Source organism: Hipposideros armiger, unplaced genomic scaffold (assembly GCF_001890085.2).
Source record: "Hipposideros armiger isolate ML-2016 unplaced genomic scaffold, ASM189008v1 scaffold_808, whole genome shotgun sequence".
Taxonomy (NCBI): domain Eukaryota; kingdom Metazoa; phylum Chordata; class Mammalia; order Chiroptera; family Hipposideridae; genus Hipposideros; species Hipposideros armiger.
In genome coordinates, this window is record NW_017732158.1 from 223520 (window position 1) to 237944 (window position 14425).

At 41.1% G+C, this 14425-nt stretch overlaps 1 protein-coding gene across 1 annotated transcript in view; it reads right to left on the reverse strand.

The window, feature by feature from the left end:
* Window positions 1-14419, reverse strand: part of EEIG2 (EEIG family member 2) — a 78932-nt gene extending 64513 nt beyond the window's left edge. The window contains exon 1 of the mRNA XM_019628798.1: window positions 14157-14419. Coding sequence (XP_019484343.1) covers window positions 14157-14296 — 140 coding nt within the window. The 5' untranslated portion in view covers window positions 14297-14419. The remainder of the gene's footprint in view (window positions 1-14156) is intronic.
* Window positions 14420-14425: the final 6 nt, after the last annotated feature.

The following is a 14425-nucleotide window of genomic DNA, read 5'->3' on the forward strand; positions in this document are numbered from 1 at the left end:
ATGGCAACCCACTGCCACAGGGGCTGCAGCCTACGCCATCGCCAGCGACTCATGGCAGCCCAGCTCCAGGTTGAGCTGTTGTTCAGCATCTTAGCTGTAGATGGCAGTGTCACTGGCCCTCATATGTGGGATCCGAACCGGGTCCTCTGGCGTCCCAAGCCAGTTTTTAACCATCGCGCCACTCGGCCGGCCCTAGAAAATGCCTTCTTGATGAAGGTTCAGTATTGATGTACCACTCTTTAAAATGGTTTTTAATAATAAACACAAATCAAAATGTTACTAGAGTAAAAAATTCTGCCATCCCATTTCTCCCCTACTGGTTAAATCCTACTAATCTTTCAAAGGTTATCTCACATGTCAGCTCTTCTAAGGAGTCTTCCCTCCTTTCTCATCAGTTCCCTTCCTCCTTTGAACTGCCATACAGTTTTCTTTGTACATTTACTGTAGCCTTTGTCACTCACTCTGTCCTATATTGTATTTAACAATATATGTATCAGTATCAGCCACTAAACTGCAGGTTCCTTGATGCTAAAAATTGTATTTTATACCTATGTTTCCAGTAATGATTAAGAAGAATGTACCATTCCTCTTAAGGGCTCAAGCAAAAGATGAAAGTAAACATCATACATAGTATTTTCACAGGACAAACTTATCTGCAAGGTAATACACTTGATGAAAGATAAACTTAAAATAATATTATCAATAAATGCTGATATTTGTTGATGAGCAACAAATTAGATGTTATCTCAAGACTTATACAACAAAGCAAACGTAATGGTTTAGCTAAGCAGAAACACAAATAAGGAAAAAAGACAGATTTTTCTAAAACTGTTAAGTAAAAATTACTATATAAGCCTATATGTCTATATTTCATTAAATCCTATTAGTTATGGACACATCAATGCTGCTGCAGAAAATTCATGGCAAGATATCCCTAAATTACAAAGTTTAGAAAGGAGAAAACGTTCTTTTTAATACTAATCCACTTTACTTGAAAATACTAACATGTAAATAATTGGCTTGGCCTCATAAAATTTGCGTGAGGGGCTGAAATATTTATTCATTGATTCACCAAAAATTATGGTGAAATACACATAACATAAAATTTCCTATATTAACCGTTGTTGTTTTTTAATTTTTATTGGGTAACTGTGTTTTTCCAGGACCCATCAGCTCCAAGTCAAGTTGTTGTCCTTCAATCTACTTGTGGGGGGCGCAGCTCAGCTCCAAGTCCAGTCGCCGCTTTAAATCTAGTTGGGGGACGGAGGGGCGCAGCCCACCATCCCATGCGGGAATCAAACTGGCAACCTTGTTCAGAGCACGCGCTCTAACCAACTGAGCCACCTGGCCACCCTATATTAACCATTTTTAAATGTACAGTTTGAGAGTCTTAAATACATTTATATTGTTGTGCACCAAATCTCCAAGAATCCTTTTCCGTGAAACTAAAACTCTGTACCCATTAAACAACTCCCCATTCTTCTCTCCCCACAGCCCCTGGCAAACACCATTCTATTTTCTGTCCCTATGAATTTGACTACTCTAGCTACCTCATATAAGTGGAATCATACAGTGAATGGTAGGTGAATGGATAAATTGTGGTACATTCAGACAACAGAATGCTATTTAGTGCTAAAAAGAAATGAGCTATCAAGCTGTGAAGACAGGGAGGAACCTTAAATGCATATCACTAAGTGAAAGCAGCCAATCTGAATAAGGCTACCTACTGTATGATTCCAACTCTATGACATTCTGGAAAAGGCAAAGCAATACACACAGTTAAAAGATCAGTGGCTGCCTGGGGTTATGGGGAGGGAGGGATAAATAGGTGGCATATGGAAGATTTTGAGAGCACTGAAATTACTTTGTATGACACTGAAATGGTAGATACATGTCATTATACATTTGTCAAAGCCCTTAGGATATACAATACCAAGAGTGAACCCTAATGCAAACCATGGACAGTGGGTAATAATGACGTGTCAATGTAGGTTCATCGGTTGTAACAAATATACCCCTCTGGTGTGGGATGCTGACAGTGGGGGGGGGACTGTGTGTGAGGGCAGGGGGTAAATGGGAACTCTGTACTTTCCACTCAATTTTACTGCAAATCTAATACTGCTCTAAAAATAAAGTCCATTAAAAAGAAAAAAAGAGGGTGGGCAGAAGTGCCCTCAGAAAGTTCACGGAAGGAATCAGAGAAATGATGGGAGGTTCAAGTGGAGAATAAGGTTCATGGAAACCAAGGTAGTCAAGTTTCAGGAAATAGGTAATTATCGTAGGATTTCAAATAGAGCACAAAAGAGAGAATACTGACTAGATATGGCAGTTAGAAATGGCTGATGATACTAGCAAGGACAGTTTCCACTGAGTTGGGAGGAAGAAGTCAGAGTATGGGGTTGAGGGGAGAGGAGGAATGCTTAAGAGACATATAGCTTATTTTTTCATGAAGTTTGGATCAGAATTGTATATAGAGAGAAGGCGAGGACAATTAGATGGTGAAGGGATCAAAGATAGAGGGAAATGGGTTGGCACTGGACAGGGAGAAGAATATTTTGTCTTCTGAGAGTGAAAAGATTAGTGAGGATGAAGATTAAGTTTGTAAGTGGTGGGTTTGTGAGACAGAGACAAAGAGACAGGCTGGCAAGGCCTCCTAGGAGTTGCAAGGCAAGACCTAACATGACCTCGTTCCCACACTTCCACAAGTCGCAGCTGGAGAAACTGTCTTATATGACCTAGGCCTTAGATATGATACTAAATCATTTTATATCCATACTAGAAATCTTAAGGTCATTCAGTTCCACGTATACCTCTCATCTCTGTAATCCACAGAAAAAGACAAAAATGCAAGTCCTGGTCACCTATTCTCCCTAAATCCCATCTGCTTTTCCCTACTGTTCTATTCTTCCTCACTGATTCATTCTTCTGTTGCTGCTCTCTTTCTTAACTCATTCCACCATACTGTCACCTGAATCCTGCTTCCAGGGTTAAACACACATTGACAACCTCCTCACTTCACGCTCTGCTCATTCCTAACTGAAGCTGGGCTATTTCATGAGGGCACTACTTATACCGAAGCCTTGTAGGATAGATGATGTTTATTCTCCAACCCATCTTCCACAGGAGGCCACGCTAGCTAACGGTCTCCTAACTTCTCTATGCCACTGGTAGGCTGTGACTCTTCTATTTACAAGCTGGAGGCTCACAATACCTAGCTATGTCACACACGTCCTCTCCTAATTAATGTCACACTGAAGTACCTGTTTTTCTCTCTGGAGCCCTCTCTTTTCATCCAGCACCTGCAATCACACTGGCTATTCTACACCACGCAAATAACCTAACACCCTGGACTCAGAGTTCTTTGCCCCAAGCTATCTATCTGCACACTTACATCAGTTAACGCCCACACTCTGGACTTCGCCAACTCTCTAGGCTTCTCTGAGGGGATCTCAATCAACCTTTAATACCCCACCAAACCTGTCACAGCCTTCTCCTTCATACTCACCTTCCTTCACAATCACCGAGGCCTTCATCTTCCAACCATTCTATACTTTCCTGATTTATCCTCCTGGCCATGGTTTCTCCTCATGAAGTATAGACTCCATAACTGATTTCCTTAATTTTTTTTGTCACCAATACTTAATTCCCTTGTCTGATTGGCCTTTCCACATACCTACAAACTTCTAAACCTGAATCAATCCTACCATCCAGTTTTTTCTATGTCAAACCTATCTATGAGCATGGCTGGAGAAAAATGCATTAACACACACACTGCCATCACTACAATTTACGTTTTAAATTTCAGTGGGGCCTTTTGGACTTGTCTTTGGTTGGCTTCCTCTCCCATTCCTTATATAGAAGCTTTTCTGATTTTTTTTGTCAGTATTCTCACATCCTCCCATTCCTTATATGCAAGGTATGACAATTAAGTTCACGAGCTTGTTGCAACGAAGTTGCTAACGTTTTTTGATATCAGAGGGATTATTCATTATGTATTTGTACCAACTGGACAAACAGTTAACCAAGTTTACTATTTGCAATGCTGAAAAGGCTGCATGAAAGTTAGACAACCTAAACTTTTCGCCAACAATTCATGGCTCCTGCATCATGACAATGCACCAGCTCACACGGCACTGTCTATGAGGGAGTTTTTAGCCAGTAAACAAATAACTGTATTGGAACACCCTCCCGACTCACCTGGTCTGGCCCCCAATGACTTCTGTCTTTACCCAAAGACAAAGGATATATTGAAAGGAAGACATTTTGATGGCATTCAGGACATCAAGGGTAATACGATGACAGCTCTGATGGCCATTCCAGAAAAAGAGTTCCAAAATTGCTTTGAAGGGTGGACTAGACACTGGCATTGGTGCATAGCTTCCCAAGGGGAGTACTTCAAAGGTGACCGTAGCGATATTCAACACTGACGTATGCAGCACTTTTTCTAGGATGAGTTCACGAACTTAATTGTCTGACCTCAAAGAAGCTTTTCTGATCTTTTGTCAGTATCCTCACATCACTTACTCCACCCTTCTTGGTTTCTACCGAGAAAGCTAAGCACCAGATGAGAATTCTCTTAAATTTCAGCCCTAAGCCAACCAACCAGTCACTCCCCTGCGTTTGGCTCCCTGGGTCCTACACTATCGAAGCAAGTCCAGACTCTTTGAAATGGCCCCTCTCTCCCCCTCTCTTTATGTGGCAAAAGCATTTTCTAATACTGGCTATTCTTTATATTTGCTACTTATTAGTGATTGTTTTCATCTTAAAGTCAATTTAATGTACTGAAGGGCAAGCGGAACACTCACAGTGCCCCCGACACACACTGTTCCTTACCACTGTGTATACTGTTCCTTCTCCATTCTAGTTCCTCCTCCAGCTAGGCTTTTTACAAAAACCTTGCTAAGAAATTCTCTTCCATGATACTTCCCCTGACCACCTCTGCACCAAAAAAAGTTAAACACTTCTTCCTACCTTTTTTTAGATTTATTTTTACTAAATTTTATAATGCATGGGCAGTTTTCAGAAAGATAACTTGAAATGACTGGCAGAAACAAGGACTAAAGGAATTGAGTGAGAGGTGAACTCACAGTGGTACAGTGAGGAAAGATTTCATCTATTCAGCAAATAACCAACATTTCTAAGTGAATGGAGTAAGTGTTGAGGGGAAGAAGTGGGTGGACTGTAGGCTGAAACAGGTATGGGCATAAAGGTGATTTGACATTTGATCTAGATCTTGAACAATGGTTGGAATTTGAATCACCTAAAAGAATGGTGAAGAGGTGGGAAAAGGAGAGAGGACCAAGAGACAGAAATGCACACACATTTGACTATTATGAGCAGGCCAATCTTGGCTGAGGCAGGCTTAGGAAAAGCAGTATTAGAAAATAAAATTGAAAGCTTAATCATAGAATATTGGAATTAGAAAAGTCCTTAAGAATCATAGGTCACCTATCTTTTGAATGAAGAATAACATTCCTGACAAATGGACAAGGTATTGAGGTAGCCTACATTCCACTGTACTCCTCTAAAAGTTATACTGAATATTATACTGTTATACTAAGTGTTATATCTATGTTATATAGAATAGAAACATGTCTTCTTTAACATCTTCCCACTGATCCTAGTTCTATCCTCTGATGTACCCAGTATGAGCCTATTCCCGTCTAATGGGGCAGTCTTTCAAATATCTTTCATTTATTGATGTGTGACCCTGAACAAATTATGTCGCTTTTCTGAGGGTCAACCTTTTCACCTTTAAAAGAGAGGTGTGGCGAAGGCTAATTGTTCCCTGATATTTGTCATCCTCTCCTTCTCTTTATTGTAAATGAGCCAGGAAAGACTACATTTCTCAGTCTTCCTTGGGGCTCTGTGTGGCCTGTGCTTAGGTTCTGGTCAATGGACTGTGAGCAAATGAGACCTCCCTTTCCTCCTTTCCAGGGGCTGGAATTCGGATGCGGGGTGAGCCAAACTTAGTACCTGTGGATGAGAACAATAACCCTTGGAACGACAGAGCAACAAGATAAAAAGTCAGGGCCCCCAACTACTTGCCAGAGCTCAGCCATTGTATCAGCTTGGACTTTATACAAGAGAGAAGTAACTTCTATCTTGTTTTTTTGTTTGTAATTTATATCTTACAGAACCTGACATATATCCTAACCCAAAAGGAGGTAACGCCTCTATAAAAGGAATTTTGTAAGAATTAAATAAAATTAGAAATACAAAATATGTACAGGTTCATGTTTTAGTATTTGAAGACCATCATCTTCTCTCTTGAGACTGCCCCAGACCCTGTTATTGACATAATTCAAGATTTCTCAGAATCTTAATATATTTCCCTGGATCTCAAAGGCTGACACCCCAAACTGAACACTAATTCATTATAAGCTATGTGAATGGAACAGCATACACTTCCCTCTCCAACTTTTCTATATATTTAATTTGGGGATTTCTGTGCATTTGTCATCCTTAGCAAAGCTACAACAGGTCCTATCTCCAAATATCTGCATTCTTTCAACAAATATTTATAAACTACCTACTGTGCAGGCTTAGTGATATAACAATGAATATTAACTTACTGGTATAAAATGGCATTAATAATATTTTTACAAGGTACAACTATCCATTAATGAGACTGAATTTTGAGGATCTACTACTGGAAAGTCACCTTGAAGTAAAAGTATATGCCTGACTACTTTATTTCTTATCTTTTACACACAATAACCTTGGGGCAAATCCAAAGGGGCCCCAGGTCTCATGACCTGTTTAGTGTCACATACAGGAACCAGTTTTCTAAGACTGGCATTCAAAAAACTCATACTATGTATTTATCTTCTATTTTGCTAAAACATAAAAATGAGAAAACATATAACATAAAATTGGAGAGGCAGCAGAGTTTAGTGATTAAGAGTGTACCCTGGAGTGGATGGAGCCAGACCGACTCATAGCTTTGGCGCTGATTAGCTGTGTAACTTTCAGCACCTCTTTGCACTTGTTTCCTCAGGTATAAAATGAGAGTAATAACAGTAGCAGAAATAGTAATAATGTAGTAACAGTACCCTCCTCCTAGGATTACTTTGAGGAAGTAAAGGCTTTAGAAAAGCTCCTGGCACATGGGGAAAGTGCTCAATAAATGTTAGCTACCATTATTACAGCGATTATAATGATGTGAAGAGACGACAACATTTCTGGTCAGGGTAGAAAGAATTCTGTGCCATATGGTCAAACAGCATTTTGTAATACTGGTGATTCTTTATATTTGCTACTTATTAGTGATTTTTTTCACCTTAAAAAGTCAGTTTAATGTACTGAAGGGCAAGTTGATACTATATAGCAAAAGCCTTAAAAATCTACAACCCCTTTGACTCAATTCCATTTCTAAGCATAAGTCCTTAATAAATAATAATGGATGTGCCTAAAATTTGGCTAGAAGAATGCTTGTTGTAGTGTGTTTATAAAAGTATTAATAAAAAAGGGAGTGGCCAGGTGGTCAGATGGTTAGAGCACGAGCTCTGAGCAACAGGGTTGCCGGTTCGATTCCTACATGGGCCAGTGAGTTGCACCCTCTGCAACTAGACTGAAGACAGTGACTTGAGCTGAGCTGTTGCTGAGCTGCCTGATAGCTTAGTTGGTTACAGTGTGTGCTCTTAACAACAAGGTTGCTGGTTCGACTCCCACATGGGATGGTGGGCTGCAACCGCTGCAACTATTGGGTTGTTGGAAAAGTCATGACGCATTTTTGCAACGAAAAACAGAAAAAATATGTCACGACTTTTCTGACAACCCAATAGACTGAAAACAGCGACTGGACTTGGAGCTGAGCTGCGCCCTCCACAACTAAGATTGAAGGACAACGACTTGACTTGGAGCTGATGGGTCCTGGGAAAAACACACTGTTCCCAATAAAGTTAAAAAAAAAGTATTAATAAAAAAGAAGGCAAAGAAGAAAGACTACTTCAAAAGAGGCTTGATTCAGTAACCTATGGAAATCCATACAATGAAATGGTATGGATCTATATAGGTATGCATCTATTAAAAATAATTCTGCAACCAAATATTTAACAATATGGGAAGGTATGTTAAATGAAAAAAAAAACCATTCAAGTACAGTGTGATCCCATTTTGTTTTTAAAAAAGTGTGTGTATGTGTGTATGTGTGTGTGTGTGTATGTGTGTGTGTATACATGAATCAATAAAGACTCCTAGGTTATACAACAAAAAATAATAATGATTATCTCTAGTTGGTTCATTTCTATGTAATTTTTGTTATTTTTGCTTTTCTATTTTCTAAATTTTTCACATGAATCTATATTACTTTTTTTTTTTTTAAAGATTTTATTGGGGAGTTGGGGGAGGGGAACAGCGCTTGGGAATCAGGAGAAGGGGAACAGACAAGTTGCTGTTGTTTTGTTCTTCAGTCTAGTTGTGGAGGACGTTGCTTCACTGGCCCAAGTTGGCACCATCATTGCGCTCTTCCCGGGTGAGGCAGATCAGTCGCCGGCTTCTGGACAGCCGCCCACTGCGGCTGCTGGCCAATCACGCTAGTTGCCCATGGCAACCCACTGCAGCAGGGGCTGCAGGCTATACCGCCAGCGACTAATGGCAGCCCAGCTCCAGGTCGAGCTGTTGTTCGGCATCTTAGCTGTAGAGGGCAGTGTCACTGGCCCTCATATGTGGGATCCGAACCGGGGCCCTCTGGCATCCCAAGCCAGTTCTTAACCAACATGCCACTCGGCCGGCCCACTTTTTTGTTTTTTTAAGATTTTTTTTTAATTGGGGAATTGGGGGATGGGAACAGCGCTGGGGAATTAGGGGAAGGGGAACAGACAAGTTGCTGTCCTTTTGTTCTTCAGTCTAGTTATGGAGGACGTTGCTTCACTGGCCCAAGTTGGCACCATCATTGCGCTCTTCCCGGGTGAGGCAGATCAGTCGCCGGCTTCTGGACAGCCGCCCACTGCGGCTGCTGGCCAATCACGCTAGTTGCCCATGGCAACCCACTGCAGCAGGGGCTGCAGGCTATACCGCCAGCGACTAATGGCAGCCCAGCTCCAGGTCGAGCTGTTGTTCGGCATCTTAGCTGTAGAGGGCAGTGTCACTGGCCCTCATATGTGGATCCGAACTGGGGCCCTCTGGCGTCCTAGGCCAGCTCTTAACCAACGTGTCACTTGGTCGGCCCCTGCATTACTTTTAAAATAAGAAAAAAGTTTACTAAAAGGAAGTACACAATGTGCAGTGAACTAAAATCTTGAAAACATTAAGACATACTCTGGCCAAAGACAAGAAATCCCTTTGGTTTGTTTACAAAGTAAAAGATCCAATACACAGATGTATTCATTAACTTCCCGGACACTCCCTGAATTCACATGGTTTTCTGCCACAAGCCCATGTGAAATTTAGTACTATTTAGCTATAGGCATCAAAAAAAATGAACAACATGAGGCAAATTTGGAAATCCCAAAATATACAGGAAAAAATTCTTATTCCTTTAATTAAAGCTGACCAGAAACTAAACCGATTTTGACAGCTTCATGAACCTCAAAAGTGATTTAGATGCTTTTATAAAGGAAGGTACTCTGAAAAGATTTAAATAATGTAACATTCTGTCTTTGAAAGGTCTTCAAAAATATTTTATTAGGCAATAATTTGGCTTCAGTTTACTATCATCATACAATGTATGCTATTAAAATCTAACCATTTTAATTACATTTATTACAAATAAATACCTTTTAGTCTCTATATTTTTTATAACCTCTTTACTGGACACACCTTCCCAGGAAAAACTGGATACCTCTAAAATTAATTTGCACTAATAATCTTTAAAAGGGCAAAATGGCAAAAGGAAATTCTAGATGAAATGTTCAGTAAGCAGGCTTACTTATAATGGACTAGAATCTAAGAAATACACAATCTATATGTCTTCAACTGCTTATCAGGCTCTCTGTCACCTCAATGTAGTATGTTAACATACAACTTTCCACCTCATATCCTCCCTCATGATATATTACACTCCCCTTAACAAAGCAAAATAAAACAGATTCTTCTTGACTCCTTTACTGTCATGTCATCAAGGCATTTGTCATATCATTATCATTTCATCAGTCACTTACATGAGAGACCTCCAAGTTCAGGTTCGTATTAGCTCCTGCCTGGCTTATTTTAATAGACTCCTGATTTCTCTCCCCATTTCTAATCTATCCCCACTTGAATCCAAAGGGCATCAGCCTACCAGCCAATTTAAATACAACTTTAATCACATTACAATTTACTGCAAGAATCTTAGATTAACTCTTATTCTATGAGCAGTGGAAAGCAAACCCTTTATAAAGGCATGCAAAGTCTTCTGCTTTCGTTCAATGTGAGCTCTCTATACAATCAGACTGATCTCACCAACGCCTATTGATAACTTGCTCAAGCTGTCCTCCCATTCTGGCTTCCTAGCTAATGCAAGCTCCTCCCATGCTCAACTGAAAAACTAATAAGGTTTTTCAGGAACCATTACAGCTGTAAATAAGCCCTTTACCTTCAGAATTTTAACAACACTCACATATTGTCTGACCCCTTGATTAGGCACTAAATCATAATGTCTCTTACTGTCAAGCAGTTATACATCTATGATCTAAATTAATTAAATAGAGGTAATTCCCTTATGGTCTTTTATATTAGTTGTACTTCTCATAGCCCCTGACAGACAGCTACAAACCTGGTAAATCCTCAATATTTGGTGAAAAATGAATGAGCTGTACCTTCAGTTTTTGTACAAAGCCAAAGATATTTAAAATTTGCTCTGTACCTCTAAGGCTATTCTCTAACAAAATGAATTCTTATTTTATGTAGGTTCATGTACTGGGGGTCCCCAAGACCACCCTCAGGTTCAGTGATCCATAAGGAGGACTCACAGGGCTCAGCACATAGTCATACCCATGTCTAAGATTTATTATTGTAAAAGGACACAAAGCAGAATCATCTAAGGCAGCGGTTCTCAACCTTCCTAATGCCGCGACCCCTTAATCCAGTTCCTCATGTTGTGGTGACCCCCAACCAGAAAATTATTTTCGTTGCTACTCTATAACTGTGATTTTGCTACTGTTATGAATCGTAATGTAAATATCTTTTTGTTTTCCGATGGTCTTAGGCGACCCCTGTGAAAGGGTCATTTGATCACCAAAGGGGTCACGACCCACAGGTTGAGAACCGCTGATCTAAGGGAACAGGAACACAGGGCAAAGTCCTGAGAAACCCAAGTGCAAGCTTCCAAGAGTCCTCACCCAGTGGAGTCACCCAGAACACACTTCTCCCGTATCATATTATGACAATACATGATGTCTACCAAGGAAGCTTGTTAGAGACACAGTGCATACGGTTGTTTGAAGGGCTGGTCACCTAGGCACTGTGCCTAGCAATGAACAAAATTCCAGACTCCCCGAAAGTATTCACCATATGTCACCCTGTTTGTAGTGTGTTTTCAGGGTGGCACAGTGAGCCACTCTGAAGTTTTATATCAGTGTAGGCAACTGTTGACTATTCAAATTCCCAGATGCCAGCAAAAACACTGGAAGTAGGCCTTTTCTAAGAACAGTGGTCTTGGGCCTGCGATGTTAAATCTTTTCGATGTAGGTCATTTCATATTTTTATGGGATAAATGTTAGTGTTAACTATATGTGACTTATAAGAGACACATAAAGCGATTTTTTAAAATATTAAAATCTAGCATTTAATTAGAGCTGCATTGCCTAGACTGGCCCCCAAGAATGAAAAGTTATGCAATTTTTAAATAATTCACATCCTTTAGGTATTTCAGGTTTTCTTTTTTTCCTTGTAAAATGGGGTATCTTTTTCAAACCAATCTTTCATAGTTGTCAGGATAAGGAATTAAGTATAACATCTAAAGGAAATGAGCCCTCTAGGACAAGCTCCCTGTCTTCTCTTGTGCCAGAGTACTGCAGTAGCTGTTTTAGGTACATCATCTTACTAAAGCCTCATAACAACCAGTGATGGTTTCTATTTTATAGATGTAAGTTTTGAGAGGCTAAGTAATCCACCCAGGTTTACAGGTGAGCTAGGATTTAGGCCCAGATCCACCTCATTCCAAAGCCTTGCTCTTGGTGTATACCAACTACCTCCACCTAATAAGCACAGGCTCTTTATAATGAATCATTTCCCTCCAAACTATATGATATATATAATATTTGCTTGGTTATACAGAGCACTATGACTTTGATCAAAGTCAAGTTTTAGTCGGATGAGAACAGATCAAGTTTATCCCAGGATGCTCTGCTTTTTCCTGTCCAACCCTTGCAAATTACAAATCAAACTATACCCTTTGCTTATTTGCTCCTTTATCTGGCATCAATCTCTTTGAAATTAGACAGACCTGGTATCAGAACATTGGCATTGCACTTATCAGATGTGGGGACCTTGGGAAGGTTGGTTATATTTTTTGAATCTCAGTTTATTGATCTACAAAATGGGAATCCCTACCTCAAAGGTTTGCTGTGAGAATTAAATAAGATAACATATTTAAAGGACCTAGTCTATATATAGTTGCTGAATAAATGATTGCCTGCAACACTGGAATGACTGACTGAGAAGCAAGCCAAATCAATAACCTGAGGGAGAAAGGAGATGGCAGGGAAGTACGCTGGCCACCAGGTGTCACCACTGGCCCAGAAGAGGTGCTATAAGGGCTAAAAGTGGCAAAGGGACCCTGTCGCAAAACAGGATAAGGCTCAGGGTAAGACTGTCACGTGCACCTACAGAACATTCAAGACTTGGCTTTGGCTTTTCAACACCTTAACAGCTGGTACAATATTTGTCACATCATTCTAAATTACATTGTTCTCTTACCAGTGTCAAAAATCATTGCAGTATACACTTCAGTAGTTGGAACTAGTACATTGTTATTGTTCCAAATTATTAGTGCATACTGAATGTGTCTAAAAGGCACTAATGAAACACGGCACTAATTCCGGACTCAAAAAAAAAAAGGATTGTAGTATAATTAATTAGCTGAATAGCTACAGATTTTCCATCGCAGTTTAATTTTAAAAACTATCCTCTGCTGACAGTATTTAAATTCTGAGAATCAACAGTGCTTCATACATATTTGGCTTCAGCCAAATGGACATTACAATTTCTGGTTTCCATAGGTTTCAATATTGCCACTAAGGACAATTTTCTGGCCTTAATTCCATAACCCACTGACATTTTTTCCTATACATTATGAATAGGAATGACAGATAAAAGGAAAGCAGAATATTTTTAGGGTAAAAATAAAGTCTATGAACAGTAAATTTAGGCAAAAGAAGCTGTAACTATTAACCTTTCCCCCTGATCTCAGGAACTTCAAAGTTCATTTTTTAAAATGCTGTGAATTTTCTATTTTCTTAAGGAACACCTACTTTAGGGTAAATCTGTCAACCTACGAATAGTCCTGAAATTACTCAAGGGTCATTACTACTCCCGACTTCATTCTGCAACCTGCCAACGACTCCCCAGGAGTGCCCAGGAGCGCGTCAAAACGAGGGAAGGATCTGGGTTCTCCTGTTTCTAAGTCTTCCACGCTCAGAGCCACTAGGAGCCACTTCAAGATGGGTCATTTAGTGAGTGTTAGCACCGAATTGGAGACGCCGTTTGCTGATGAATCACAGACTGTTGTCCCGTCTGCCAGGGAACACTTGACTCAAGTCAAGCCCGACCAGGCCTACCCCTGGGCTCCCGAGAAACCAACACGGGAGACGGAGTTAGGCTTAGCACGGGCTTCTGTTCAGAGGCGGCGCTCTTGGAACTCAAGCAGTTTGGGTCATTCTTGTTATTGTTTTAACAACAGCCCAAGTTCCACCTTACCCTTCACAAATATGGAAACGTCTTAAGGAGAACCACCAGAGAAGCATCCTCTCCCTTCTGGCCACTGCTCCCATTCCTAGAGAATTTAGGAGGAAGAGCAGATGGCAGGAACCACTTGGAATCAGGAGAGCAGGAGCCCAGCCCAGATAAAACCATTTGCGAAGCACTTAGTGCAGATCAATACGTTCCCGACTGATTTCAGACTGGTCCCTAGAGAAAGGCGCTCACGAGGCGGGTCGCCCTCCCGGAGCAAATGGCCAAGGAAAGAGATGCTGCCTCCAAACCAGCCCCTGCGGGCAGTAGCGGCGGCGCGTTACCTGGGGGATTCGGCGGTGAAGCTGCCGCCGTCCAGCAGCCGCATCTTGCAGAAGAGGACCCCGTTGACGAAGGGCACCGAGGAGAGCTCCTCGAGCTCGAAGTCTACCTTAAACTTAAACTTCTTCTTCTTCATCATCATGAGAGCCAGACGCCGGCGAGCGGGGTGCGGGGGCGGCCCGAAGGGGCGCGCGCACCGCCGCCGCCTCAGCTCGGCCGGGCTCCGGGCCCGCCCAGCCCCATGGCCAGGGCCGCGGGCTGCGCGCAGGGG